The sequence below is a fragment of the Micropterus dolomieu genome, linkage group LG23, assembly GCF_021292245.1.
Source record: "Micropterus dolomieu isolate WLL.071019.BEF.003 ecotype Adirondacks linkage group LG23, ASM2129224v1, whole genome shotgun sequence".
Classification (NCBI taxonomy): domain Eukaryota; kingdom Metazoa; phylum Chordata; class Actinopteri; order Centrarchiformes; family Centrarchidae; genus Micropterus; species Micropterus dolomieu.
This window is the reverse complement of record NC_060172.1, coordinates 5,161,909-5,189,591: the sequence shown is the minus strand read 5'-3', so window position 1 is coordinate 5,189,591 and position 27,683 is coordinate 5,161,909. Positions and strand designations below refer to the sequence as shown.

The window sequence follows — 27,683 nt, the reverse complement described above, 5'->3', positions numbered from 1 at the left end:
TTTGTTATTATTCACGTTCACATCAAACTTCCTGTTCGGCAGCACCGAAACCGCTCGGTGAGGTTTAGGAAAAGATCGTGGTTTGGGTTAAACCGTTATGACGGTTAAGTTGCATAACTTTACTAAAATGAATCAATGTTGATTTTTTGTTTCACCCGGGAAACGAAACCCGTCTCCTGGGTGAAAGTCCAGTTTCTGACCCACCTGTCCATCGCAACCCCGTCCTTACTCTGACTTTTCTGTGACCTTCTGTTACGTCCAGACTAAAACGGAGGACTTTAGAAACGATGACGCTCACCCTCGCCGACTGCCGTGCAAATAACACTCACCTACACTCGTCCTGTCATGTCGCCGTATTTACTTTATGACGACTCCCAGTCTGTTATCCTGCCGCCACAGCTGCTTTTAACTCCCGTGTTACATTCAGTAACAGTCCCAGCTCGTTATTGGTCCATACAAAATAAAATCTCATGTAGTTCTTCGTCTGCAGTACTTTATTCTTTCGCCAAATCTTCTGTAACTACGGAACAAACCATCTGCTTCATGTTTACACCAACACGCCCAGCGTACCTGAAAGGCCACCGGCTGTGCTGTCGTTTTAATACAGACGGAGATCAACTCTGATCCGCAGCTAAAACGCTGCTGTGGACGGAGATCGGATTCGTTTAAAAACCGAAACGCAGTAGTGTGGACTGACGCCTGAAGGGCTTCCCAAGGTGTTAAATACCGACGCCAGGGGTCTTGACCAAGTGTCCATATGTGACGACTTGGGAGTGAGAACGGTTTAAAACATTCACATCTTCTCAGGAAGAGCTGAGCAAACTGGAGCTGAAACAATTACTCAAGTTGCTCATCGATTAACTATTTAAGTGATTTTTCATTCATTCTGCTTTACAGCTTCTCCATTGTTTCAGCCTCTGTGTTACATTAACGCACATTTTTGCAGATATCAGGTTATTATTTGGCTCTTTTCATCTTAAAACAAACTATTTCACATTATTATGCTTATTATTGTTGTAAATGTCTGTTATATTTAAGATTCTTGTACTTTTCTCTTACTTTGTTAAATGTGACCGTTATGCACCGAGACAAACCAAAGCAAACTCCCTGTTCTTGAAAACCCACCTGGCACTAGTTTATATTGGATTATATATAATTCTATGTGCATTTGTTTCTTAACTTGTGAGATTTCTATCTCAGTAAACTGACTTTCTTTGGACAGCTGAAGACGTCGCCTCGGTTTTACACTTTGGCAACTAGTAACACGTTATGAATCCAAAACGACATCATCAACAGCTGCAGATAAAAGCTCCTGCATCTGTTATATTTTATGATCTGTCAGTGGAAAAACTGACTTCCTGCTCTGAAACATCACATGAGGGCAAAAATAAAAGTCACATGATTCAGTTAAACCGGAATTATCTGCTACCGGAGTTCCTCAATTTAATCCCTTCGAGATGATATGACAAGATAATTTATAAATAAATCATCAGGCTGTTCATGATACTGATCAATAAGTGTCTGATTTAGCTTTAACTACTAAACTGTTAATAAGGTGAAACACTTCGATCAGCTGGGCAGTGATCATTCATTTGGCTGTAAAACCAGACTTTAGCCGCATCCACAGTGTTGATTACACATTAAATTACATTTGTTTAGAACAAGGTCATCGATCACACCGACGCTGTATTGATCACTAATGCAGTAATATTATCTACCGTAGATTTAGCTTGGCCTTCTGGGGCTCCGTCTATTCGCCGGAGTGGGACCTGTGTCCAAGGATTACTTTGTGTCAGAAGGTTTGCGTTTCACCATTTTTAAGAGTTTAGTGAACAAACTCAATCAGCAGTGAGGAGATCCAACATTTACGATCAATACAAAAACGTCCCCGTGATCTGGTTCGCCAGCAGACGCCGATACTCCAGGAAATAGTCGGCTCCCCTTGCCGGAGCTCAGTAAGCCTTACCAGCATGATGACCCCCCAGATGCTGATCACGATCCCGCACGCGGCCATCTTCGGCCCGCAGAACAGAAGCGACGGCATGTCCGCGTTTATCGATCAACCAGAAGCTGCTTTTATTTCTGATTCTCTGAGAAAACGGAGGAATGATCCATCGACGGAGCCTCGCAGTCAGCTGATTCTCCTCATCACTCGGCGTTACTCGGCGGAACTCGGAAGCTACCGTGACCACGCACAGCGACCAATGAAAACGCCCACTGCCCCGCGCCCCGCCTCTTCCTCTGTGACTGACCAATGGCGTTCAACTTCGAAAGTAGCGCAACATTCCCTTTATCCCGTCTACCTTTTGTTGTTCGATTTTTATAATTTTTTTCTTCTGAATATGTAAAATATAAATGATTCCGGATTGATTCGCAGGTTCTGATCAGGTTCGGATCTCCCAAAGCTTCTTTGTTTTATCTTCTTAAATCTTTTCACGGTCTCTATGGAAGCCCGCTAACGACAGCGAGCTAGGAGCTAACTTTAGCTTAGCAGCTAGCCGGATATTTTAGTGTTTTTGTTTTGATTGAAGAACGAAGTTTTGAAAAAAAAAAAGAGCTTCAACTCTCTCACCGAAATGACGTCTGCCTCTGCAAAGGTAAGTTCTCACCTGGTTTATAGGAGCACGGTCAGTAAATCGCATTAAGAGAGCAGGTCACACACACAGGTCAGCTATACACCAAACTCCACTCAGAAATCTGTCACTTTAAAACGTTTTCTTCTGACACGAATACAAACTTCAATTAAAGTGCCTCAACTTTTTTACTTTTTAATTTAGTAGAACCTAACAGTAGATTCGGCGCGTAGTTACACGTGTAATGTTAAAAAGAAACCCACACTTTACTGGTTACTTGCTGCACCTGCCAGCAGTGGTGAAACGTTAAACGCTCTTGATTATGACATTCAGTTATGTTTAAAGGCACTGCTGGGTGGACCGGGTTTTGTGCAGACTTTAGTGGAAGACCCTCATTATTTGTAGTCTTGAGAAAGTTTTTAGCTGCAGATTGGCAATATATCATCATATGATTCCTGCTCACATTAAAGATACAGCACGTGTTGTCTGTAGTTATTATTATTATTATGTGGCAAAGACAGACAGTAGCATATATAAAAATGAAAAAAACACAAGTACAGACAGTTACACAGAAGAATAATGAGCTCACAATTAAAAAGAGTAGTTTTGAGTCAGTTTCACAATTAAAAAACATTTACATATTATGGAGTCTGCCTCTAATTCTTTTATTTTTAATTGAAAAGCATTTAACGATTAATTAAATATTAAAAGAATTTGGCACAGAAAGCATAAAGAAGAGTATTTATTGGCCATTACTCTTCTGCATGATAAAAGGATGGCAGCAGACCAAGAATTGCCTTTATATGAAGGTGTACTAATGAAGGAGCCTACGGGCGACCAGAGTTTAACGTCACCATCATCATGTTAACCTGAGATGTTCTCCTCAAACCAAACCAACACACGGTCCTCTGCGCTGCAGGTGGGGGAGATTTTCTCAGCAGCAGGAGCCGCCTTCACCAAGTTAGGAGAGCTGACCATGCAGCTGCACCCGGTGTCAGACTCCAGCCCTGCAGGGTGAGGCACACAAACACACACTGGAGCTGGCATTAATGAAAGTGCAGAGCAGTAAAAAACAAACAGACAGTTAGTAGTAACACCTCTGAAGGGACTTCCATAAATCATTATCATCTGGCCGAACTTCCTGCACACACACACACGACGTGGAAACAAGTTACAGATCAATCAGCAGAAGCATAAAGAAGTCTTGTCTTCGTCCTCAGGGCCAAGTGGACGGAGACGGAGATCGAGATGCTGCGTCTGGCGGTGCGTCGGTTCGGAGACGACCTCAACAACATCAGCACTGTGATCAAAGAGCGCACTGTGTAAGCTCACCTGTTGGTCACGACGGCAGCGAGCCGCTTTAACGGCTGCTCTGCACGTTGAAAGGTTTTATTTCCTGCAGAAAACCCTTTACAGAGCCATAATATAATAAATCCAGATGTGGCTCAGGTTGTAATTTTTACCTTAATTAATTATTTTAAATTTTTTGTTTGGGATAATTGAGACATTTTGGTAAATCTTTTCCTCTAGTTAACGCACAAACCTTCTTACACACCTTTTAATAATCAGGGAGGTGACAGTGTAAGTACATTTACTCAAATACTGTACTTTGTACAAATTTGAGGTACTTTTCATGCCACTTTCTGCTCCAGCTCAGAGGGAGATGTTGTACTTCACTTTACAAAGTCCGATTTTTACACACAAAACACATGAAGAGTTTATAAAATGTTTTTCCAGGGCTCAGGGGGGGTTTGTCAGGTTCGATCAGCTGACTACAGGGCGGACTGCTGATTGGCTGTTTCTTCTCCTCCTGCAGCGCTCAGATAAAGAGCACGGTGAAGAGGAAGCTGTACGAGGACAGCAGAGTCCCCATTTCCTCTGAAGCCCCAAAGAAGACCGTGAAGAAAGCCGTCGCTGTGACGCCGGCCCCCGCCGCTCCCGCCATGATCGCCGTGCCCACCTCGCAGGTAGGCGTGGCGACCGGCATGCAGAGCAGCCCCTCTCTGGCCCCGCCCATCAAGAAACAGAAGACAGCAGGTGAGAAATTACAGGAAGTACGGCGACGTTCTTTTAGCCAAGTTTGACGTTACATATCGGCTGTTGTGGACAAGATAGTGTGAAAATGAGACAGAACGAGCTTCTCCGATGCTTTTTAAACGAATACTGCATTCAGTCCTTTTTGTAACCAGATCAGGAAAAAATGACTATTTGTAAGATTTTGCTCGCAGCCAAACATGCAAGCAACACTTCTTTCTTATGTTCCCGCACGCCGCTTGTTAGTCCATGTGTGATTTTTATCAGCCTCCACCTTGAGCCTGCAGACAAATGTGACGGAACTTGAACTTCCAAATATGGTTCGTCCCAAAAGCCGCCGCACACAAAACGTGATGACGTTTTTCTGGGCCGCTCGGCCCACGCAGAGCCGTTAAATAAGTTTCAACGTAGTAATCAGTGTACATTATGCATTAATATTCCTATACTATAATTATATATTATAGTATATTAATACTATAATTACTGCAAATATTTATTTATAATAATAAAGCAGTGTTTATTTTTTTATTTGTTCCAAAGTGATTTTAAATTTCACAAGCCAAGAATGTTTCTGAACATCCAGAGCCAGATCTTGAGTGTCTTGATTTAAAACTTTACAACATTACTGAGAATTAAATGACAGAATAACAGCGGTACGAACATTAACACTATGGTTCAGCTGTCGCTGGACACGTCTGCTGCGTTGGCTGCAGTGGTCTGTGTGACGGGGCTGAACGGAGCTAGCTGGCTAATTATTCCTGACAGCCTTCAGAAGTATATTACTCTCGCCCTCACAGGGCGTGTGCCTAAAGTCATTGATGTGTGCACGTTGACCCGGTTAACCTCCACTGTGTCGCAGCCTTCGGTAACGTTACTGCAGCTATATAATATTAACACCCGTCTGCACCGTGGTCGGCACTTACGGAGCTTCTCAACTCCAAAAATGTTTGAACACATTTTTGATTCGCTATAAATTTTTGTCAAACTGCCGATACTCAAAATCTACAGAGTTGATTTCTCACCTCAAAAACTTGTCAGAAGTGAATTTAAAGTTCTGCTGTTGGCCTTTAAAATATAAAACGGTTTGCATTACGTGGGCCGAGATTAACGCCATCACGGTTTGCGTGCGGTGTCTTCTGCGACAAACCATATTTGGAAGTTCAACTTCCGTAAACTTCGTCTGCGGGCTGCAGCTGGACATACTTGGTTTGGGCTACTGTAGAAACATGGCGGCCCCGCGGTGTCTGTAGATAGAAATGTTTCATTCTAAGGTAATAAAAACGTCACGGTTCATCATGTGAGGTCCACTGAAAACACAGTTATGTTATCTTGTGTTGCATTTCTGTCGAGAGATCCTCAGAAATATTACACACTGAACCTTTTAAATTCATTTTCCACAACTCACAGTGTTCAATAAACTATTTCACTTCTTCTTTCGTATTCAAAAACAAAAACACCTCGCGAGCTGTCGTCCTTCGTCTGATTGGATGACCTGATCAGGATGAGATAATATAAAAATAGTAAATCAGCTACTATGGCTTTAGCAGGTGGCACTTTACGCAAGCTATAGAAGTACTTTAGTGGTATCTGTATCACTTTAAGGGTACTGGTACTGTAAAATTTTAAGCGATACCCAGCCGTAGTTCACTAGACTTTACAACTCTTAACAGAGATAAGGAGGTGGCTTGTTAGCTGCTTCCATCACCAGCAGACATACAGATATCTGGGATTACATTTTGACCAGGCAGAACTAAAGTTAAAGACAGTTAAAACAATAATCAAAATTGATTTTAAGATTTCTGTAACTTCAAAACAGATAGTGACAATTACATTTTGACTCTTAAAATTCCAGTTTAATTAACGTAATTTAATATATCTTGACGACGTCCCTCCCTCTCTCCCTCCCTCTCTCTCTCTCTCCCTCCCTCCCTCTCTCCCTCCCTCCCTCTGCAGACGTGACGCTCAGCGCCCTGAACGACTCAGACGTGAACAGCGACCTGGTGGACATCGAAGGACTCGGCGACGGCTCCTCCACCAAAAAACTCAACTTTGACCAAGGTAAAGCTCAGCGACGATTTATTTATTCAAAACAAAACCTAGTTATCAATCCTTTTTTTAGTATTAATGATCTTATAGTGTGTTTCATGTGATTTATAACTCTGATCTTATACGTCATATTTCTATCTACTGATATTTTTTTTTCTTATTGCAAGAAGAAACGTGACAAACGATCGCCACACTAGTCACCAGTTAATTATTTTAGGGAACAGACACAAGTAAAGAGAAAGATCGTTAACTCCATAATGTTAATGAAGTCGGAACAAGATGGCTGACAGTTATTTATTGTAGTTTGTAAAGGTGCCTTGGTAGAATATAGCCGTGTTTCCATCAAGGTTTTTTAATGCGCATTTTGAAGTATCGCGTTAGAAAAGGTTGATGGAAAGTTAAAGTCAAAGTAAAAAAAAAAAAAAAAATCCTTAATTTTGCAAAAATGTTTTTGCGCTCGCTTGAGGTGTTTTTTGTGGAAAAAGAGTAAATGCGCTTAACGGGAGATGGAAACACTTTTTCCGAGTAAGCTCTGACGTAGCGAACTTGTAACTCACGTCTGATCAGCTGTTTCTGCTGTCGGCGTCTCGCCCGGTTGTGCAGAGTTCTGCACGCCGGCCGAGAATTTCCTGCAGCTCGCGGCCGGTAACGCTCATTTGTGCTGGGAAAAGAGGTGGATGCAGATCTGGGCAGGTAGCCTTCATCATCTGTTCTGCTGAATTATGCATTCACCTCTTAAAGGTCCTTTTCAGTGTTTAAAATCATTATCTGGAGGTGTTTGCAGAACTCGGCATAACACCGGATATTCCCATAACGTGCGGAGACATGGCTGGTAGCAACTTGCCCGCTTGAAACATTCCTGAGGACCTCTCTCCATTTTTCTGAGATCATTGGTCCTCAGGTTCATGCGACTGGTTTTGTTTCTGGTTTGGAACCCAGACGCCTTGTTTATTACAGCCGTGTGTAACGTCACTACTGACTCGCCGCAGCCTGGTTTATTCGCTCCAAATCGCAATTTCAAAAGTACGCTTTAAATTTGCATTACAATTGGATGGAACAGTTTGAGTTGATCTGGATGCGACGTCTCCCCTTGTTCCCGCAGAGAGCCTAAACCTGGACTCCAGCCTCATCATGAACTCCAGCGACCTCCCGCTGCTGTCCCGCTGACCTCTGACCTCTCAGCCGACCCCCAGGACCACAGAAAACATCCTGAACGTCTCAAACACAAACACTTTTCTTCTACAAAAGGCCTCTCCCTCTTGTCTCCTGAAGACACTCGAGTCTCTGCATCACGTTTTTTAAACTGAAGGCGTAAAAACACATTAAGCTGAAAATGTTTCAAAGATTCAGACATTTAAAAAGTGACGAGAAATATTTTGGAGCCATCAAATTTATTTACATTTTCTTTCTTCTTTTTTTTTTTTTTTTTTTAAGCTGGACGGTAATTTGTTCTGACGGATGAACTCCAGGTTTTGGTTTGTTGCTTTCTGTGTGGCAGGATTACGTTTGTTCAGCAGCGACTTTTAGTTTCTGAAAAGTTTGAAAAATCTGACAAAAACAAAAGGAAAAGAACCGTCCGTCTGTCATCATGAAGAATAACTCGGATCAGTGCTGATGATAAAGTGTGTGACCCTGCTGGAAGTTAGTTGATACCTCGCTCGTGCTTTCAGGATTTATTTCATCCTCAAACTGATTGTTTAATCCCTCAATTGAGGGATCTGAAGATGTTTCCTGAATCCTCAAAGACTCTTCGAGCCGTCTCCTGCCTGACAAAACATTGTCAGTGCACTTCACAGAGAGAAAATAACAATATAAAGTATGAGTAAAAAACCGAAGCTAAATATTAACATGTTATTTTGTATGAAAATGTAAAGAACTACAAAGAAACATCAACATAACAGAACAGTTTTTTGGTTCATGTTCAAGCAGGCAGCTCTGTCTGGCAGCCGTCTTTGTTTATATCAGGAGAAGGAAAGGGTTGAAAATGATTTTATTAGGCAGGAAACATTTTTTCATCCTGCTGGTTGGAGGAGTCTTTGAGGATTCGGGATGTTTCTTCAGAGCAGTAGGACGTGTTTTTAAACCATCAAAGATCATTTATTGACGTATATCCACGTATCAGACTGCGTCTAACACAAGTTCAAACGAGGGAACAAAATAAGTTTACTGAACTTGAGTTTATCAAAAGGTTTCTCCCCTGAGCACAACCAGGACTTAACTCTGGTGGTGGTCTGTATTTTTCCCTCCCTTCAGCCCCATGGGAGACATTTTTCAGAAAAAAATATGATCATAGTCAACGGCAAGAGACAACTGATGTTTAGATACCGTTTGAATCGTTTTTGTTTGTCAGTTTAACGATATTTAAGTTGAGAAAGTCGCATTAAAGTGACATTTAGTTTTATGTGAAACCGTTCAATGAACTACCATCCCTTTTCTCGCACCGTATGAATCACCAGCATGTTGGCGCTGTAATGCTAAGCTAACGTTCATTGCTTGCTTGCTACTAGCTAGGTAGCTTATCTATGTTCCACGCACACAGATGTATCTCACCTGATGTGTTTAATCCAACGACTCCTGGTCCTTTCACCACATCATCTACACATGGAAGCTCTTTGATGTTCGCTTCAGCGACGTTAGCTTCATTGAACTTAGCTTCAGTTGCAGTAGCTTCAGTTACAGTAGCTTCAGTCACGTTAGCTTCAGTAATGGTATCTTCAGTAACATTAGCTGCAGTAACGTGAGCTGCAGTGATGTTAGCTTCATTGAACTTAGCTTCAGTTGCAGTAGCTTCAGTCACGTTAGCTTCAGTAATGGTATCTTCAGTAACATTAGCTGCAGTAACGTGAGCTGCAGTGATGTTAGCTTCATTGAACTTAGCTTCAGTTACAGTAGCTTCAGTTACAGTAGCTTCAGTCACGTTAGCTTTAGTAATGCTATCTTCAGTAACATTAGCTTCAGTAACATTAGCTTCAGTGACGTTAGCTTCAGTCACTGAGAGAAAATTTTGTATTTGTGATCTTTGTAATTATGTATTTTCAGTCTTACACTTCAACAGTTTTACCACAAATTGTGACTGTCTTGACTTAAATTATCTTTTAAACTTGACTTCGGAACATTTTTTTTCTGAAAAAAGTTCCCATGCTGGTCCACAGGAAGCCCGGGCGCTGTAGTTTCTGTCAGACTAGCAGGAGGAAATAGTGCATCTGTTTGGGACTATTTTCAGTGGCGGATGAGTCCACATGTTGGACCGAGTCAGAATAAACTATAGTGTGTGTTTATGGTGACGAAGGAACACGTTGAGCATGACAAGAAAAAATATTGAAACTCTTCCTTTAAACTGTCAGTGTTTCTGATGGTTGGCGATGGATCATGTTAAAAACAAAATCAGCTTTTTGACGTGAACATTTTATCAATCAGTGGCTGTAAGTGATGTAAAAACATGTTAAATAAAAAAACAAAGTAAACTGTCAGCTCCTCTTGTGTTTTATTTTTTCTGGTGATTAAAAGCTGCTTACTTCTGACTGCTGCCCCCTTGTGGTGAAAAGAGAACTGCAAGAACCACAATGGTCTAATTTTGACAATAAAAGAATGAGCTTAACTAACGGTGAAATGATGAGAATCAATTAGTTGATCAACAGAAATGAATTAGCAACTATTATAATCATTGAGCTTTTTTTTAAGCAAAAAGCTTCTTGTGATAGTTGAATATCTTTTGGACATTTTCTGATGAAAGTAATTAAGGCTGCAGCTCACGATTATTTTCCCTAATATTTCAATTCCAAACAATTCCAGTTTTCATTGAAAAGTTTCCCAAAGCCCAACATTACGTATTCAGATGTCTTGTTTTTCTCCAACAAAGAGTCCAAAGTCCAAAGATGTTCACTTTACTGTCAGAGAAAAATAAGAAACAAGCAAACCTTCATATGAGAAGTTAGAAGAAACTGTGTTCCGCGGATTTGTGATCTCACAGAATCTCTCGTCAAACGTGACTTCAGACAGAAACAAACGTGGAGGCAGACTGTCGTCGTCAGCTGGTTGACCTCGTGTGTTGCTGTGTTTTGCACAGAAAAACGAGAAGAGAATCAAACTGTGGATGAACTCGAGGCTGAGAAGAGGGAACCAGCACGTTTATACATTTTATAGAGCAGATACACAACGCTCCTGCTCAGCTCGCTCTCATTGGCTGCTGAGGGTTTCTGATCGGACGGTCCCCGATTTCGAATCGTAAAGATTGATATTCATGAATCGAAATTGGGGTGTCTCTGCTCTGATCCAGCCGGAGACCTACAGATTCTGTCTGTAATCACACCATGACGGGGAGGTGATGGACAGTGGATAAGGCACATTTAAGGCCCTTTGGTGTGAGAGACCCGGGTTCGAACGCCTAGAGCAAGACACTGAACCCCTAGTTGCCCCAGAGGCGTGCGACCTCGGCTCAGGAATGCCCCCGCGACTGTTGGGAGGGCGAATCAGACCCAAAATCGGCCCAACTATCCTCCAGGTCAGGGGTTTTCAAAGTGTGAGGCTCCAAACAGTTTCAGGTGAGGATCGGTGAATGGAAGTAGTGATGTGTCTGTTGAAGCGTGTGTCGAGTTATCCAGAATGATTTTTGTGAAGCGTGAGGCTTGTGTCGGTGACGTATGTGGTGACTTTCGAAGCCTCGCGAGCCAGCCGTACCACGTGACTGATTCAGGAAATGGTTGGTGGGTTTGGCGTGCGATTCGAAAGGAACAGCAAAATGCAACGGACCCGGACTTTTGATTTGATTTGAACACAGATTGTATCTACAGCTTATTTTAAACGACTAAAATATTTTATCAACTTATGTCAGACTTGCTTTGATCAAATAATTAGTGATGAAATAGATTTTAGCTGAGTAAAACTAGCAGCAACAAGAAAGTGTTGAATTTTTTTTTTGTTGACATTTTGTGGGGGTTTTTTTGTAAGAATTAAACTGGGGGCTCTTACCCCATATTACCCCTAACAATAATTTTCTATAGCAGGTAAAGTCATCTCCAAAAAAAAGAAACCGCCTGAAGCCCAGCACTGTGGAAAAGTTATTTTAAATAGAAATGAATAAAATGTTGTCTCTATTATCTAAAGTCACAAACCAAGTAACACAAAGAACGCTCTGCTTTGTTTCCACTTTTGACCCCGTCACTGCATCATAAAGACAGACACCATATTAACAAGTTAATCAGTTATGTATCGGCATCGCAAACATCAAATAATTTATTCAGTTCAGAGCTTCACACACCAAAACCCTGGTGCCGCTATAATCACTCCTCCAACCTTTATTGTCCACTTGATGGCTCACTACAGCAAATGAAGCACCGTGAAGCTTCGGCCCACGAGTGAACCAGTTGGATGGAAAGCTTCAATTGAGGCTTCGTGAAGCTTCGTGAAGCTTCGTGAGGCCGTCACTAAATGGAAGTGAACCATTATGACATTACTTATTGCATTAGTCATCAAAAGGAGAGCACATATAACAGACTACATGTGTGAGAGTTCAGAGATGCAGAAGTTTTTGGGACCCGATTTCCTCCCCATCAGTCAGAAAGTAATAAAAGTGTTAGGACAGAGCTTTTTAAAACTATTTGGTGCAGTCAGAAGTTATGTCAAAGAGCAATATTACACTATTTTGGCCAAGAATGTATTTATTTATTTCAGCTTTATTTAACAGGAATAATGCACATTCATAATAAATAAATAAATAAATGTATAGCGTGCCAGAATTAGCCAAAAGGCTATTTTACATCTGCTGCGCACCTAAAAAAAAATAAAAGGATTTTAAAACATTTGAGCCTCTGTGGGAAATAATATAATCATCATCCCATAATCCCAAATCCAAAAAACATTCTCTTTACTGTCATACAAAAACATAAAACAAGCAAACATTCAAACATGAGAAGTTATAAGAACCAAGAAATGTTGTATATTATTGCTTAAAATGTGCTGATTTTCTGTCACTAATTGTTGGTTTCAGCCCGAGTTACAACCTGAACGATGACAGTTATTTTCTTTTTTTTCCTAATAACAGATAAATTGTTTGGTTTATTAAAAAGTCCAAAAACTATGAAAAATACTCACCACAGAGTCCAAGATGACGTCTTCTTATTGCTGATTTTAACAGTTTTGACGGCGTTTACAAAGATGGAAAACAGAAAACCAGCGCGTCAGACATCTACAAGTGTTAGTGAAACTCCCAGAATAAAATTTAAGCAGCATACATGCAAAATAACTAAAATATCTTCACCCTCAATTTTTCTTAAGTCATAAAACTCTAAGGAAGTGTAAACAGTATATATTAAGGACTATTTAATCAATTATCACAATAGTTGGTGATTCATTTTCTGGGAAACATTTAATCAACTGATTTTTGCAGCACAAAAGAGAAAGCAGTTTGTTTCAGGCTGAAGACGAAGTAAGAAATCCGAGATGAGTTTGTAATTGACAGAAAAAATAAGACCCAAGTTGTGATAAACCAGAATAATATTTCAAGAAATATTGTTCAATAATGCAAAAAAACCAACACATTTTCTTTTATGTTACAGCTTTTCTTTTATTGATAGTTTTCATTTACAATATAATATATATATTTATAGTGTGTAGATGAATCGTTTCCACTCTGCGTCACTTTCACCGCCGTGAGCTCATCAGGAGGGAACGAACACGTGAATATAGACTTTTATTTTACAGTTGCATAAAAATACATCATCTCATTTGTCTCGTGTAGAGAAACAGAAAAGAAAAGTATTTACAGTTTGAAAATACTGAATGTTTTTGTAGATGTGCTTTTAGTTCCCTTTAACATCTCCGATAAAACTCTAGCAGCCCTTTTTTTTAAAGTCGTATCCCACTCGGGCACATCAGAGTCGTTTCTCAGCACTTTAACGTTTTGACCCTGAAAATAAACCTGCTGGTGTTGCTTTGTTTTATTATTAATAATTATAGATTTTTCGGTTTACACGTCAGGTCGAAGGATTTTAATAATTTTTTCCTTTTTTAAGGAAAAAATGTGGATTGTTGTTTAACAAACATTAATTTAAAGTGCTTAAAGTTGTCATCTAAAAACTAAAAGTACTTATTGGGGCAGATGAAGCCAACGCAAAAAAGTTTTAAAACATATGAATATCACACATTTTAACTGTAACGCAAAAGTTTTCACTTGTCAGATGAGAAATTAGAAACCGCTCTCACATCTGTCCGGGGTTACTTTTCTCCCTTTTTTTTTTGGTCTAATTATAAATTTCAATTCTTAGGAGTTTAACAAATATGGCGTGTTTCAAGCTCCACAGCCAGACTACATGTAGTTATTGTCTCTTTTTAGTTTTCTGGGTTTTCAGTGATCCTGACGGTTGAAACGTTACAACGTTATTAAGACCTCCTGAAACAGATACTTTAATTGATAATGTTGTTAATAAAAAGAAGAATTGAACAGATATTTTGTGCGAAAGCAAAATTTTACATTGAATCTGTTTTTTTTGTGGGGGGGGGGTGTCAAAATGTTTTTGAGCGTCAACGTTCATCTTTGACTTGACATTTTAAGCATTTTTCCCCACGGAGCTTTCAACCATATCTCAACTCTTTACAGACACTTTCTGTGTCTTTAAACGCTGTTTCCACATACTTTGGTGTGGAAAAAAGTTTTGAATGGCAGTGATGGCTTCAGCTGGCAGCTTCAAACTGAGAAACTTGAGTCTCGCTCAAGGACAGTTCTCACTCTGAAATCTCATGACATAAAAACCCAGAAATGATCCTTTAACGAGCAGATGGAGATCAGTTGTCATCACATGGCCGACGTACCGTACGTAACTTTGCTCACGCCAGAGACGAGGGTAACTTTCTTCGCTCGTATCCTGTGACCATGTGACTTCAGTGTGAAAGTCTGGTCTCACGAACACGGCTGATGAAGACTGTAAGATGCAGTTGAAAGCACTGGAAATAGTTACAAACTGGACTTTCAGTCGTCGTCCTCTCTGGCCTTCCGTAAAAATAAAATTGTTGAACTAAACCATGTGATGCAGGGGAACTATGGTTCACAGGAAGGGTCAGTTTGGCCGTTTTGACTGTTTGTGCTGAGAAACGGCTGCATGTTGCTCAGAGTGAAATATCGCTTTAATACTGAACTCGCTCAAATTTCTGTCTCCGTCACTACAAACAGAAACACTCTAATTATGGCTGGCATCATGTGAAAAAAAACAAAAAGGTAAAGCGTAAAATAAAACAAACTTGTATAATCTTAAATCCTCAAAATTAAACAGGCCACTGAAATTCCTGAAAGGATTATATTTTGGGGGTGAAGTTGTCGTTTAGCAGAAAGCGTCAACAGGCCCAAATCTGTTGAAGGATGTAATAAAAATACATTTCCAGCGTGATTTGAGGATTTTTTTGTAATACTTTTAAAGCAGTTTTCAGCAGATTTGAAATGCTATTACTAAAGCCCAACGGATACAGATCAGTTATATACATGTTCCAGATATCATCATCTGATTTTATCTTATTTACCCCTGCCACTAATGATTAGTTGGATTAATCCTTGAATCTGTTAAGGGGACATTTTGAAATGCCTGAAAATGGCATGTTTCACACTTTGTCCTCCAGGGGGCGCCGACAGGTTTAATATTTCATTTAAAAATGTCCCTACCGGTAAATGTTTAGTAAGAGATCTTTATTTTTGAGGCCGATAACATTATAACATTAATTTAAAGAAACAAAGGAAAACTCGCACATATGGCTTAAAGAGATGCGAGGGGATGGAGGAGAAGGAAATTCTCCAATCACGCTGGAAGTGTACGTTAAATTAAAAGAAAAGGAAACTGGACTTGGCCGTGAGACACTGTGTGGGAATATGCGGCACGACGAGACACTTCTAACATTTAAAGGACAAGAAAACCAAAAGAGGGAAATCCAGTAAGGACATCAAACACACTGATCAATACTGTCCTTAATATTTCAGCTAGTGTCCATTTTTGTTACAAAACGGCTGAGGAAGAATTTTTGGCTTAAAAAAACATTCTCTGACGCAGAACGTTGTCCGATCACCGGAGTCCACATCACATTTTCAGCTACATAACAACTGTTTCTCTCTTCACACCTACCAACTTTTTGTGATGGTGAGTGTGCAACGTTAAAAATAATAAACGGAAAATTGTCTTAAAGCTACAGTTTGTGTCCGTACAGCTATGTGGATTTGGCAGCGTGTCGTTACCTCTGAGAAAAGTCTATCCTGCTTCGTGACAGAGTCTGGACACAAATGGTACTTGTGGGGTTTAATCTCTCTCTGCATGTTTTCCAGCTTCTAAAAATACAACATTAAGTTTTTTGTGCAGATACGAAAAAGATAAAACTAATTCTTCATTGGAGATTGTCAATGTTGTTCGAAGTGAGATATAAGCTGAATGAAGGGGACGAATAGTTATTAGTGTGGTCAAAATCCTATAAATTAAGTACCTCATGGTAATATTTTAATTTTGATCACTTGTCAATATTCAATTAGAATTTATTCATATAGCGCCAAATCATAAAAAGTTGTATCAGATATATATATTTCCAAAGGAAGCACGTTAAAAATGAATCCAATATAACGTAAACGTGGGTTTAAACATTGGTTTAAACGTGTCTGTAACACTGAATACTGAAAACTATCAAGATTATAAACGTCCGGTCAGATTCATAATCTGATTGACTTGATGTTGGAGATAAATACATGTTATGGCTGCTTGTATTTACACAGTTTAACTTTTGACAACTTTCGGCTTCCTTTGTAAATTGAAAAAAAGGGTTTAGTAAAAAAAAAAAGAAACAATAAAAATGTGTTTTTCTCCTTACCAGGTATCAAAAAATTGTTCTGGCATTGATATCAAAACTCCTGTTGGCACCAGTATCTAAACATTTCAGATGATACTGTGCTTATAATGTACAAATGATCTGGTCACTCAAAAAAACATGCGATAAACCTCCATCTGAAAGAAGCTTTGTGTCGTTATTGGAGATTTTAAAGTTTTGATTTTCACCCCAAAACCCTCCGAAACAGGATAGACTCAGAGAGATGGCAACAAGTCAATATAGCAAGAAAAACAGAAAGAAAGAAGAAAAACTTAACAGCATTTCTTACATGACGACGTCTTACTGATCATGTAACTGTAATGAAGAGGAACTAGAACTGTGCAAATTTGTGACAAAGGAAAAATACAATCTCAAATCTGTCACTGAACGCCGCAGTGTTGGAGCAGCGACCATGCTCCATTCACATCCAATCATTAGTTTTTTGGGGGGCGTGGGGGTTAAAGACACTTCTATAAAAACAGCTTATAGAAACTCTATATACAAACATATCTCACAGGTGACAGGTCAGGTGATTAAAAAAGGTCGTTCTTCAAAAAAAAAGTGCTTCCTGTCAGCGTGGGAAGTAAAATCTCTCAGACTGATGCTTAAATCGAGACCTGACCATCGCGCCTCCAAAATATGACGACATGTTTAGGCACAATGATGAGTGATAATACAAAACTGTACAATACTGTGAAAGTGCAAAAGCTGGAAGCAGAACTGCAGCTCATTTCTGAAAATGGCGCCCTCTTGTCATCGCCGCCTCTCCTACGTGCATCTGTGACTCTGCGAAGTCAGTTTTGTGCACTCAAACCATTACTATAGTTTTCGAGAAAGACAAAAATCCCAACGCGTTCTCATCTCAGTCTGTCATTAGCGACGCTTTCAGACAGCGTGACAAAGCATAATTATTTTACGCTAAAGGTATCCTTCACCGTCCGTATGAAACGCCGTTTGCTATGTCACCGCAATGTGCTAGCAGGTTAGGCGGTCGACATGCATAAAGTCAGTGACTTAAGTTTAGGCATTAACATTTCTGATGGTTATGGTAAGGATAAGGGGGCTTTGGGGGGCTGTCAACACCTTTAACACAAACGTAGTTAGCTAGCTAGCTAGCTCGTACAGTCTGTACAAAGACGGCCCGGAGCGTCTCAATAAGACGCTGAAGGGCACTACGCTTTGTCACTTTTTCTGAAAACGTCGGTATTGGACGCCCTGAGATGAGAACGGGATCAAAATCCACATTGCTGCTTATTAAAGTGATATTTCTGAAGAATGGATTATGTTGAACCTGGCGACTAACAACCTCTAGTCGGATGTGAGCCAGAAAGTTGATCATGTCCTTTTCGGGCCTCCATAGATTTTTTATGAAACTATTAAAAGTTAGACAGAACCACCTAGGGCTGGGCGATATGGTTGACATTAGTATGACACTCAATATTTAGACAGATATTTTCTGATAGCAGCAAATATGTGCAGATCAAAACAATAACACAACTTCATAGAAAGCCTATATCCCCCCCTCCTCCGTGGACCACCACGGGACCAAATGTACGCAACGTTGACTTGCGTACATATTTTTTGGTGAGAGAGATAACTAACGTTTTTATCCCGTTTGAATTGTGCCCTGAATTACACACACGATATTTGATAGTTTAAAAGACAAGTTTGCAAGTCAATGTAGTAAAACTAGAAACCACAAACCCAAAAGATGCATATGTAACGCCATGACTTTGAAGCTAACGTCACTGAAGCTAACGTGGCATCAGCTAAAGTTACTGACGCTAACGTCAAAGAAGTTCCATGTATAGATGATGTGATGAAAGGACCAGGAGTTGTTGGATTGAACGCATCGTGTGAGATAAAGCTGTGTGTGGAACATAGCTAAGTTAACTAGCTAGTAGCAAGCAAGTTTCACAGAAAACTAAATGTTACTTTACAGTTTTATGACAAACTGACAAACTGTTACTTTCTTGACTTCAGTTATCTTTCATAACTCGTGCGATAAAGTCACTCTACAAAGTGTATATTGTGTTACTTGTATAGATGTGATAAAGTTCAGTGACGTTAGCTTCAGTGACGCTAGCTTCAGTCGTTGAGAGAAACAGTTATGACGTCACCTACACGACTTTTTGGTTTATGGTCTGTAATTAGGTATTTTCAGTTTTGACAAACAATACATTTGTAATTCAGGGTACAGTTCAAACAGGATAAAAAAATTTTTTGTCTCTGACTAATGTACTTTTTTTTCCGAATTAAGGTCCCATGGGGTGGAATCGAGGGACTTAAGCTCTCAATTGTCATGATATGATAAAATTCAATAAATGATAATTTTGAATTACTGCCCAGCCCTAGTATTACCATTTACTGGTGAATTCTTAAATTAAGGAGATTTTTTTGAAGTTTAGAAAAGAAAGAATAAAAAAGCTGTCAGTCCTGATCGTAAAATATCAACTGTTGTAACTCTCCTATAAAACACGTTTGTCTGAAAACTTTTTCCAAAACAAATGTAATAGATATGTCAGAAAGGTTCTGTCACGTTTTATGGGGATTTCTACCACAATCAAACTGTGTGTTTAACAAACCAGATGACGTTCATGTGGCTGACTTCAAGCAAAAAAAGACTACAGTCGGGCAGAGAAAAAACTCACTGGGAAAATGTAAAAGTATAAAGGAGGGAAGAGCTTCCTGCAGATTCAATATGTACAATCAAAGCCCGCAGGCTGAAGAAAACTGAGCACATATCAGCTGCTCCGACTGTCAATATTCACATATAGATACACTATTAACAAACAGGTGGTGCTAAAGACCACAAGTTCTTCACACTTCCGTTCAAAGTTTAACAAACTGTCGAGGCTTCAGTCGTGGTGACTCTGACGTAACAGACAACTACACCTTCTCATTAAAACACAAAAATCTTAGGCGTCAATGACTTCAACTTTGTTCAGTGGCTTAATTTCATGTTTGTCAGGTTGAGCTGGTTTGGACTCAAAATTGCCCGACAATTAAAAAATATTTAACTAATTAAAGTTACACCCTCTTCACAGGGCTTTTGGGTTTGGATTGTTTTACAGGTTTTTATGTATTTACTAAAGATGCAAAATTCATCATCTTTAGCTGATGTTCTAAATATATTCTAAGTATGTTGGAAATTATATGACGCACAAGAAGTGCGTAACCCTGGTTCACTGATTTGATTAAGTGCCAGCAGAGTCCAGATGTGCTTTACAGATCCATCGGTCATGAACGCTCCCGACTTCTGTGTCTAAATAAATCAGAAAATTTCTCCACCTTCAGTTTCTCTGTTTGGTTTAGTTCGGAGTCGGTGTCGACTTGGATCACTGAGGGTGGAACCAGATGTTCCCGAAGCGCCTTGACTCCTTTAGAGAGAAGATTGTGTCTTCGATTACAACTCAAGACCTTATTAGAACTTCTTCAGAACCTCCAAATTATTGGTCAGAGGCCATAAACAGCATTGGATGATGATGGAGATTGATGATGGACCTGCAGCCCACAGAATTTATCCATCCAAAAAGCAACTAAATGAGCTGTGTGCCATTGTAGACTCCTTCGACGTCCGCTGAACACAAATTGGCAGAACAGTTCATCACGTGCCACCTTCTCCATGAAACACAGCCGTGGAACGAGGCAGTCTTCAGGCTTCTCTGGGCTGCAGACGAGTTGTTTTAGAGACGTTTCTGTGCTTCTATGCTCGTACGCTGCATCAGAACGACCTGCACAAGAATTATTCCAATTCATCCTTCTCCGTTATCAGCCAGCTATTTGGATGCTCAGGTCTGCAAGACACACTGAGATTTAGGAGGTTTACCTGTTGCTCAACTGCTACCTTCAGTTACCCAGAACACCGTTCTCTGTAAGTCCACACAGATGTTTATGTGCACGGACATATAATTCCAGCTTTATGCCCGACGACACAACCAGTGTGTCCTCGCTTTCCCAAACGTTTTTCGTGATCTTGCGATGATGCTGATGATGAATCCTCTGTAAACCAATTTTAAGGGTTGGGGCGGGGATTAGGTTCATTCTATGAGCTGTCAAGTCATAGGATGAACCCCTCCTTATAGGCCATGCAGGTCCGTGAATGTGACGCAGCCGACATGGATTCTGATCGACTGTTAATAGGCCGAGTTGGTTGAACCCAATAATAAGACTGTCGGTGAGCAGATAAGAAAGGTTTCTGTCTGAAACCGGGGATCCGACACGTGACAATAACCCTAAAGAGCAGAAAAGCTGGCGGAAGAATTTCACTTTAGGATACGCTTAAGTCTTCAGGTCTTCATGTCTTGCAATTCTTTCGTCCAATGCGGTTACAGAAACAAACGAGACTTAAAGTGATGATTAGAACAGAAATAAGGCGTGATTGCGTCGATGTTCTTCGAGGTTTTTAGCGCTGCTGGTGGCCCGGCGCCCACAGTGACAGGGTCGGGACTCGTTGTGAGGAAGAGGGGGAGAGGTGGGATTTAGTGTCCGGGTTGCTGGTGGGAGGTGAAGGGGGTGAAGGAAGGGGGAGGGGAGAGAGACAGAGTGCTGGGCTGAAGACTGACGCCTCCTGCGGGAGGAGAATCTGCCGCCGACTGAGAGACGCTGAAGGGCAGGAGGGAAGAGAGAAAAGAGAAAAGAAGCTTTAGTCATGATCCTTCTTTAATAATTTGATGCTGATATGACTGATGTGTGTTCAAGGTGATCCACACCTGACTGTGTAGCTGCTGCGGTGGGCGGGATCTGTTACCCCAGCAACAAAGAGCTTCTTCGGGGGTCCATCACACTCCACCCCTCCTGAAAGACAAGGAGGTTGTTAAATGTATAAACAATTATAAAAAATCATTCAGTAAAAACAATAAATAATCTAAAATAATTGTTAAAATGTCAAATAGAACGCAGCAGAATACAACATTTTAATTTCCGAGTTCCCAGTCGGAGATTTCGACTGGAACTCCCCCCCCGACAAACATTAATTACCTTTCCTCTTGAGTGGAGTTAACGCAGGCCATCTCACCGAGGCACTGACTGCTGGTCTGTTGGACGATGAGCAGATATGTTAGTAGACTGACTTCCACCAAACAGAGAATAAAACCATGAAAAGGTTTGGTTATGTACCTGAACCTCCTGGTGGGACTTGGGGAGGAGTTGGGCGTGACGCCGCTGTCCTGTGAGTGGAACCACTGAAGAAGAAAAAACAGTCAGTCTGTACCCTCTAATCTGGATTACCTTTAATCAGTCTGATCTAGACACGGTATGAACCTCTGACCTGGGTTCACCCCAAACCTCCTAACCTGAATTCAGTCTGAGCCGTCTAATCTGCATTCACTAAAAACCTCCTGATCTGAATTCAGTGTCAACCTTCTAATCCGGATTAAAACGTCTGACCTGAATTCAGTTTGAACCCTCTAATTCACTTAAATTCACTAGATTCACTTAAAAACATCTGATCTGGATTCTGTATGAACCTCTGACCTGAATTCAGTCTAAACCCTCTAATCTGGATTCACTTAAAACCTCCCGACCTGAATTCAGTCTGAATCCTCTAATCTGGATTAATTTCAAAACCTCCCGACCTGAATTCAGTCTGAATCCTCTAATCTGGATTAATTTAAAAACCTCCCGACCTGAATTCAGTCTAAACCCTCTAATCTGGATTCACTTAAAACCTCCCGACCTGAATTCAGTCTGAATCCTCTAATCTGGATTAATTTAAAAACCTCCCGACCTGAATTTAGTCTGAATCCTCTAATCTGGATTAATTTAAAAACCTCCCGACCTGAATTCAGTCTGAATCCTCTAATCTGGATTCACTTAAAACCTCCCGACCTGAATTCAGTCTAAACCCTCTAATCTGGATTCACTTAAAACCTCCCGACCTGAATTCAGTCTGAATCCTCTAATCTGGATTAATTTAAAAACCTCCCGACCTGAATTCAGTTTAAACCCTCTAATCTGGATTCACTTAAAACCTCCCGACCTGAATTCAGTCTGAATCCTCTAATCTGGATTAATTTAAAACCTCCTGATCTGAATCCAGACTGAACCCCCTAATCTAGATTCACCCCAATCCGTCTGATCTGGATTCACCCCAAACCAGAGTCAAAACAGACTAACAGAGAACGTCTGACCTCGTGTCTGTCCTCACCTGCCTCTTCTGGTCGAGTCTGTCTCCGGTCAGAGAGAAGGGGGAGAGAGGGACCAGCTGAAGGAGGACAAGAAAAAGAAATAGTGGATGAAAGTCAGTAAATGGGGGCTGATGAGAACCAGTAAATGTGTTCCAGGCTGACCTGTGAAGGGCAGCTGGGGTTGATGGACACACTGCTGCGCCTGTACCGAGCCAAGGACACGGGACTGAAGACTGTCATCCCATCGCTGAGAGAGAGACATTAACGTTTATAGAAATACAGTAAGAGAACGTACAGGATTAACTACTTTATTAAATGTTAGGTAGTTCAATTTATAACAAATCATCACATTTAATAAACTAATCACATTGTCTGTACATAGAATTGGTAAATTAACTACAGTTGTTAATGTCATGGAGTCAAAAGGTTTATATTTACCTTTGAAATGTAATTTAAAAAATGGAAATAGTCACACACGCCTGCTTTTATTTAACTTGGTCTTCCGTAACTTTACTATTTGACTAATTCAACATTACAATTATTAATCAATACACAATTTCAATAAAGACCATGGAACAAGGAGGCCAAATTATTTCTTAAGTTTAGTACCGCTTGCTGTATTGCCAAATTAAAAAGTGGCTCTCAAGAATTAAGACAATGTATTTAATCATGTTAATGAGATGTGTGTGGCTCTCTGTAAACAAGGCAAATAAAACTTTGTTTCTTTTAATGTGAGACTCCACAGTCCAAAATGATGATCTCTCTTCAACCTGTAAATTTTAAGATTTCAAGTTATTTTGCAACTGTTATTACCGTACTTTAATAAAATGTACAAAACAATCTTGAATAATTAACAGTATATAAACATTAAGTCTGTAACCCACAGGTTATTTTCATCGCTGTTAGCATTTTACATGTAAAAGTTCGACTTCTTTTGAAAACTCTCCATAATGAATCATTTAACGCAGCGATTCCCAAAGTGTGGTGCGCAACAAGAAAAATGTAATGGTGGTGTAGCAGTGTAATTACTACAACAATTATTTTTTGTGGAATTTTTAATGAAATAAAAACCTGAATTGAAAAGCACCAAATTGACAGCATAGCCTGAAGTGCACTTCCTCAAAAATGTAACTACATGTCGAGGCGACGTGGACTGTAAGCACTGTGATTGGTTGGGTGGGTAGCCTCGCAATGCTTCCAAGCCGACATGAAGTGCCGCTGATTTAACATTTAAAAGCTTGTTTTCTAGAGCACAATGTTAGCTAGTCCATATATCATATATCTAGTCTGGTTTGTGCTTAGTGTGTAGTTATTGCATTAGCTAATCTTTAACAGCCGTTTTCTCTAAATGACATGTTTCCTGTAAGCCAAGTCATCATCATAATTGGCGCCAGTTTCACTGGTCATATAGTGAGATGTCTACAGAGGGTTATTTAAATATCTTAAATCATTCTTATTTTATGTGGTATTTTATCTGTAAATATGACTGGTACACTTTTAATAAATCCATGAAAAAACAATATTTTGATAAACTGTTCTGTTAATGTCTGGCCATTTGGTATATTATTATCACAATCAAAAACCCAAAAATCCATCCGACTCGTCATTGTGTTGGAAAATGGATTTGTGTGATATGCAAATTAGTGCATATTTAATGATAATTTGCATATTATAAAAGAAAAGAATTCGCCGGGGCACATCAGGTGTAATACCACTGACCTGACACTGGTGATCATGGGGGCGCTGTTTGACCTACGGAGTGCCCCGCCTCCTGCGCCTGCGCACTGATCCACTTCCATCCGTTCCATACTTCGGTCCGCAGGCCCGGCGGTGGCAGCGCCAACTGCCGGCCTTCGACCTCTCGACGGCGGCGTGGAGCTTTACTCGAGCCCGGTGGAAGCCCGACCCGCAGGCCTCACGAGCAGCAAACCCAGAGCCGCCAAGTCAGCGGGCTGAACACCGACGCTGGCTTCTCTCTACCGCATTTCCCTCAGAAAAACACCGTATCCGTGTGTAACTGCGGGTCTTACCGTCATTTATGACCCGCAGCTCCGCTCCACTTGCTGCTGTCTGCCAACGCAAATTTAATGGCTGCGTTAAAGCGAGATAAAACACGAACCCCGCGCAAAAACACTCCGGACAAAGTTTTGTAAGGGCAGATAGTTAAAACTCACCCGGCTGGTCCCGGATCTACGGCGAAACTTTTTATTCGGGTCCGCACAGGTGACGTGACTTTTAGGATTAGCTGTTGAGCTAACTTGGTTTGCAGTAAGAAGAAAAAAAACCCTCCAGTCAAGAGATCACAAAACCGCTAAGCAGCTGCCCGAAACAGTCAACCCCGGGCCGGCTACACAGTCCCCGGGGAGAGGCGGTCACACGGTCCCCCACAGCACCGAGCAGACCTCCGGGAGAAGCAAAGAACCACAGAAAATTAAGAGTTTGAAAGATTTTTTTTACAACATAGTCCTTGACCAAATAGAGGTAGTTCACCAACTGTGAAAACAGCGCCGCCGTCTGGAGAAGTGCAGCTCGGGGGACACGAGACATCAGGTTCCTTTCACAGATGATCAATAGTTTATTAAAGGGATTTTATTAGGAGCTGTTACAGGGCCGATATAAATAGTTTTATTAAGTTTTTAAATGATCACATGTTGATCTATTAAAATGTTGTAACACTTGTGTGACTGTTATTCTTTCACTGCAACACTGCTTTTTGAAAAGTAAAGTGCTACATAAATACAGTCAAATAATTTGAAATATTTTGTGTAAAGAGTGTTATTCACATTGAAACCTCTTACGGGGGGAAAAATAGCAATTAATGTTGAATGGATATGAAGCAATAATGTGCTCAGTAGCCTATATTTAGCTAAAATAACTTTATTCCTTGTGTGGAAGTTACTAACAGGAATTGGCACAAATGGAGTACCCTATGGTGTCAGCTAATAATTATATTCATTGTCAATTAATCACTTAGTCTATAAAATGTCAGAACAAAGGATGCTAAAGTTATATAAAACAGAGAGATGCAGCTCATATTTACTACTTATGTTTGAATAAAATGTTGACCTATGCTTATCAGAAATAGTTGCAATTAATTTTCTGTCGATTGACTAATGAATTAATCGGCAACCGTTTCAGCGTTTAGTACAAAATGACTAATGAACAGCATCATCCTGAAAATGCCAAACTGAGAAATGATATAAAAGTTTTGTTGGAATCAAACCAGAGAAATTTTGGGGGAACAAACTCACAATGAAGTACAATAACATCAACGTAAATACATTTAATGTCACGTGATACCTAAGCAGAGAAAGTACAAGTACCACAGACACGAGGGGAGTATAATCATGGATATTATGTTGTCCTCCCAGAATCCTAAAAACCTCCATCTGCTTTGAGTCGTCATCTCCAAAAAATGGTGAAACAGGACACCGGGAGGCTCGGCCTTTAATAACCCTTTCACTGCCTCCGGGACAGACCGGAGACCTGAACCACAACACAAACAAACAGTCAGATATGAATTTTATAAACAGATTTTACTTTCAGAAAGGTATTTCTTTTTGTGCGTTTAAGTACATTTACTCAAGTACTCTACTTTTATCGGAGGAATTTGTACTTTTCTTCCATTTTATGCTACTTTTCAGAGGCAAATACTGAACTTTTTACTGCACTACATTTATCTGACGGCTTTATTTATTTGTATATTAAGATTTTACATGTAAAAATGTTACATGTTGTTATAAATTAAATGACCCAACAGCACTTTAAACAGTTCAAGCTAGCTACAACCTTAAAGTGCTGCTTACACGTTAACAAATAACATTTTTATCATTTTTATTTGAATGACTTTTGCTTGAAATGCAGTATTTTCAGTGTTATTGTTAGTTTTACTTCCTACTTCTTCCACCACTGACCATGACTGCAGTTAAGCATAGAAATATATAAAACATGTACATACATTTATATTAGTATATAACAACTGTTTCAAAACTCCTGTTTTTAACAATAATACATTTTATTTCTACACTTTACAGTAAAAGCATAAGTTATGTACAATAGCAAAATATAAAATATATGAACAGTAGATAAAAACATGTGGTGTGGAAATACATAAGAGCAAAGGGGCGACCATCTAAATAACAAAATAACAAACAGAAGCAGGTGCTTTATAACATTATTTGATGTTAAAAGCTAGTCTAAACTTGGTGACATGGTTGATGTGGTTTTCAAAAGTGAGGATGCTGTCAAAGATGAATGGAGACAAGGTGGAGCTGTTGATGGAAAGGCTGAAGTTGTTGGTGTTTCTTGGGGCCGATGATGATCATGTCAGATTCATTGTAATTGAGTTGTAAGAAGTTGGTTTGCACCCAGGTTTGGATGTCAGAGTTGCAGAGGTAACTGTGGTGACGGATTTGGTGGAGATGTAGATCTGGACGTCATCGGCATAGCAGCGGAAGTGGAGACCATATCTACGTATGATGTTACCGAGTGGCAGGATGTAAATGATGAACAGGAGAGGACCAAGCACCGAACCTTGGGGGACGCCTTGTGACAGAGGAGCAGTGGAGGAGATGCAGTTATTGATGTTGATGAACTGTTGGTGAGGAGCCAGCAGAGTGCAGTGCCAGTGATACTGGAGTAAGTCCCCACTTCCAGTCCCCACTCTTTTTATCGTGTCATTATTAAGAAGCCAGGTTATTAGTGACATTTTCTACTCAAGTACTTTGGTTTTAAGACCGTTGGAAATAACTGGTCTAAAAAGATATATAACATCTGATATAATACTTGTGTTGGCCACCACCAGTATTACATGTACTACAGTTAATAATATTGTTATAATTCAACTAACTACTGCAACTGGATCCTATTGGAGTTCATTTTGATCTAAATTAATTTTAAGCGTACTTTTGAAATGTCGCAGAAAAGAAATAAAAAGTAAATGTGAATTAGGTGCATTTCTGTCAGCTGGTTTGGAGTGAATAAACCAGGCTACGGCGAGCGTAGTTACATCAGCAGTTGACGTTACACCTGGCTGTAATAAACAAGACGTCTGGGTTCCAAACCAGAAACAAAA

General features: G+C 40.2%; 3 protein-coding genes across 4 annotated transcripts in view; 1 reads left to right on the top strand and 2 right to left on the bottom strand.

The window, feature by feature from the left end:
• Positions 1 to 2,178, bottom strand: part of rnasekb (ribonuclease, RNase K b) — a 4,699-nt gene extending 2,521 nt beyond the window's left edge. Inside the window, exon 1 of the mRNA XM_046040256.1 lies at positions 1,967 to 2,178. Within this exon, the coding sequence (XP_045896212.1) occupies positions 1,967 to 2,044 (78 nt within the window). The 5' untranslated portion in view covers positions 2,045 to 2,178. The remainder of the gene's footprint in view (positions 1 to 1,966) is intronic.
• A 61-nt stretch (positions 2,179 to 2,239) lies between these two features.
• Positions 2,240 to 10,117, top strand: lg23h17orf49 (linkage group 23 C17orf49 homolog). Its single transcript, XM_046040255.1, has 6 exons — positions 2,240 to 2,597; positions 3,493 to 3,587; positions 3,794 to 3,895; positions 4,390 to 4,610; positions 6,561 to 6,665; positions 7,756 to 10,117. The coding sequence occupies exons 1-6, from the start codon at positions 2,577 to 2,579 to the stop codon at positions 7,818 to 7,820; spliced, it is 609 nt and encodes a 202-aa protein (XP_045896211.1). The 5' UTR covers positions 2,240 to 2,576; the 3' UTR covers positions 7,821 to 10,117.
• Positions 10,118 to 19,008: 8,891 nt separating this feature from the next.
• On the bottom strand, positions 19,009 to 25,092 carry LOC123963334 (P2R1A-PPP2R2A-interacting phosphatase regulator 1). 2 transcript variants are annotated; one of them, XM_046040123.1, is made up of 8 exons: positions 24,784 to 25,092; positions 24,329 to 24,679; positions 22,772 to 22,856; positions 22,630 to 22,686; positions 21,600 to 21,664; positions 21,462 to 21,517; positions 21,194 to 21,278; positions 19,009 to 21,086 (listed from the first exon to the last, which is right to left on the bottom strand). In XM_046040123.1, the coding sequence occupies exons 2-8, from the start codon at positions 24,415 to 24,417 to the stop codon at positions 20,963 to 20,965; spliced, it is 561 nt and encodes a 186-aa protein (XP_045896079.1). In that variant the 5' UTR covers positions 24,418 to 24,679; positions 24,784 to 25,092; the 3' UTR covers positions 19,009 to 20,962. The 2 variants fall into 2 exon arrangements, with proteins under 2 accessions (XP_045896079.1, XP_045896078.1); XM_046040122.1 differs by having other exon boundaries at positions 24,329 to 25,092.
• Between the last annotated feature and the right edge of the window lie 2,591 nt (positions 25,093 to 27,683).

Bases quoted from the DNA above. Each gene is read 5' to 3' on its own strand.
- lg23h17orf49 (XM_046040255.1), top strand. From the start codon at position 2,577: ATGACGTCTGCCTCTGCAAAG. The intron at 4,611-6,560 runs GTGAGAAATTAC...CTCCCTCTGCAG, and splicing joins CAAGAAACAGAAGACAGCAG to ACGTGACGCTCAGCGCCCTG. The intron at 6,666-7,755 runs GTAAAGCTCAGC...TTGTTCCCGCAG, and splicing joins AAAACTCAACTTTGACCAAG to AGAGCCTAAACCTGGACTCC.
- LOC123963334 (XM_046040122.1), bottom strand. From the start codon at position 24,417: ATGGAACGGATGGAAGTGGATCAGTGCGCAGGCGCAGGAGGCGGGGCA. The intron at 22,857-24,328 runs GTCAGTGGTATT...TCTCTCTCTCAG, and splicing joins CCCATGATCACCAGTGTCAG to CGATGGGATGACAGTCTTCA. The intron at 21,279-21,461 runs GTAATTAATGTT...CTTGTCTTTCAG, and splicing joins AACTCCACTCAAGAGGAAAG to GAGGGGTGGAGTGTGATGGA.